Here is a 2,142-nt window from a genome sequence, read left to right on the forward strand (position 1 = left end):
TAAAAATTGACCTGCCTTTTGACCCAGCAATTCCACTGCTAGGATTATACCCCAAGAATCCTAAAACATCAATTTCAAAGAACCTATGCACCACAATGTTCATAGCAGCACAATTTACAATAGCCAAGAGTTGGAAGCAACCTAGGTGCCCATCAGTAAATGAATGGATCCAAAAATTGTGGTACATATACACCATGGAATTTTATGCAGCAGAGAGAAAGAAGGAACTACTACCTTTTGCAACAACATGGATGGAACTGGAAAGCATTATGCTGAGTGAAATAGGCCAGGCATTGAAGGACAAATACCATATGATCTCACCTTTGACAGGAAGCTAAAGAATAAAACAAACAAGCAAACAGAATAAAAACAAAGACGTTGAAATAGAGAACAAGTGGGCAGCGACCAGAGGGGAGAGGGAAGGGAACTTAAGGGGAAAAAGGGGGAGGGATTTTGAGGAACAAGTATGAAAGACACAGAGATGAGGACTGGGGGGGGGGGAATGGGAGGGAGGGGGGAGACCGGGCGGGGAGGGGAAGAGAAAAAAAAATGTACTTGAAAAGTAACTAAATAAAATTTAAAAAAAAGTTAATGTTCAAATAAAAAGAAATTACACTATTTTTAAACAAATCAGCTATGGAATACATAAGTCGCTAAAACTGAAGTTATAACTTCAACTGGATCCACATCCAAGGAAACATTGTGCGTGGCTGGGTTCCTTCCCCCAGTGCTTTGTGGCCACTCTGACCACTGGCCTCCTGGTGAAAGGGCAGAGCCATGGCTAATCCGCTCAGCAGAAGGACTTGTTTTTATGCAAAGGGTAAAAAGAGAAACAATTTGAAAATTTCCTTGGGAACTGTCTACTTCTTTGCAACTCTTCTCAAAGCACCTATAACTTCTTTATTTCTCAAGCTGTAAATAAATGGGTTTAGAAGGGGAATTATAATTGTGTAAAACAGGGAATATACTTTGTCCTGATCTTCAGCGAGGCCAGATGCAGGACGCACATACATGAACATGAGAGTGCCGTAGTACAGTGACACGGAGAGCAGGTGGGCACCGCACGTGGAGAAGGCTTTGCTTCTGCCCTTTTCTGACTTTTTTTTCAGAATGTCAAAGAGCACACGAGTGTAAGAGAGTATGATGGTCATCAAAGTGGATATTTGTATAAAAGCTGCAAAAAAAAGTAGCACTAGTGCATTAATAGATGGGTCATTGCATGAAATTTTGAACAGTTGTAAAATTTCACAGTAGAAATAATGTATTATGTTAGACCTGCAGAAAGTTAATCTTAATGACAAGCTCACGTGAATCAGAGGATGCATAAAACCAACTGCATATGCAATACTTATCAACCTACTGCAGAGTCTGTTGGACATCACCACTGGGTACAGCAAGGGGTTACATATGGCTACATAGCGGTCATAGGCCATCACTACCAAGAGGAAACATTCTGTAGTTGCGCTGGAAGCAAAAAAGTAAAATTGGGTGATGCACTCAGTCAGGGATATCATTGCAGTCTTGTCTAAGAAATTGACCAGCATCCTGGGAGCTACAGAAGTTGAAGTGCAAGCATCTGCAAAAGCTAAACCACCAAGGAACAAGTACATGGGTGTGTGAAGATGGGCATCCTTCCAAATCAGAGCCGTCAGTCCAAGGTTGCCCACCATGGTGATGAGGTAGATAACTAAGAACACAAGGAAGAGGAGGACCTCCAGCCATGGTCTCTCTGTAAGTCCTGCGAGAACAAACTCCATCACCAGTGTCTTGTTTCCTTCCGACATATCCACACTTGATCACTGTAATGAGAAAATATGTGACAAAGATGATCACTGATGGTGACACAAAGTAGTGGTATTTTATTTGCAAATTAAATTATATTTTTGTGTTGTTTTCCATTCAATTAGTGGTTTTTATTGCATAATTTTCATCCTATAAAACAGTAAGTCTGTTTACAAGCACTGTGTTTAGGTATTTGACCCAAACATGGAAAAATAACTGAAATAAATGGAAATATTTGAGCCAATATTAAAACCATGTGAAGAACGATTGCATGTGGAAAAAATGTAATTGCAAAACCATTACATATGAAAGAAAAATAGACTAACAATTTAGGCATAACCACATACTTTTTATTGCAGA

General features: G+C 39.9%; 1 protein-coding gene across 1 annotated transcript; it reads right to left on the reverse strand.

Moving 5' to 3' along the window:
* Positions 1-860: 860 nt before the first annotated feature.
* Positions 861-1,790, reverse strand: LOC119047321 (olfactory receptor 5AC2). The gene has a single exon (XM_037142734.2). The coding sequence runs from the start codon at positions 1,782-1,784 to the stop codon at positions 861-863; it is 924 nt and encodes a 307-aa protein (XP_036998629.2). The 5' UTR covers positions 1,785-1,790.
* Positions 1,791-2,142: the final 352 nt, after the last annotated feature.

This window comes from Artibeus jamaicensis, unplaced genomic scaffold (genome assembly GCF_021234435.1).
Source record: "Artibeus jamaicensis isolate MK-2021 breed Jamaican fruit bat unplaced genomic scaffold, CSHL_Jam_final contig_3126, whole genome shotgun sequence".
Lineage (NCBI taxonomy): Eukaryota > Metazoa > Chordata > Mammalia > Chiroptera > Phyllostomidae > Artibeus > Artibeus jamaicensis.

Coding starts and splice junctions, on each gene's coding strand:
- LOC119047321 (XM_037142734.2), bottom strand. CDS start 1,784: ATGTCGGAAGGAAACAAGACACTGGTGATGGAGTTTGTTCTCGCAGGA.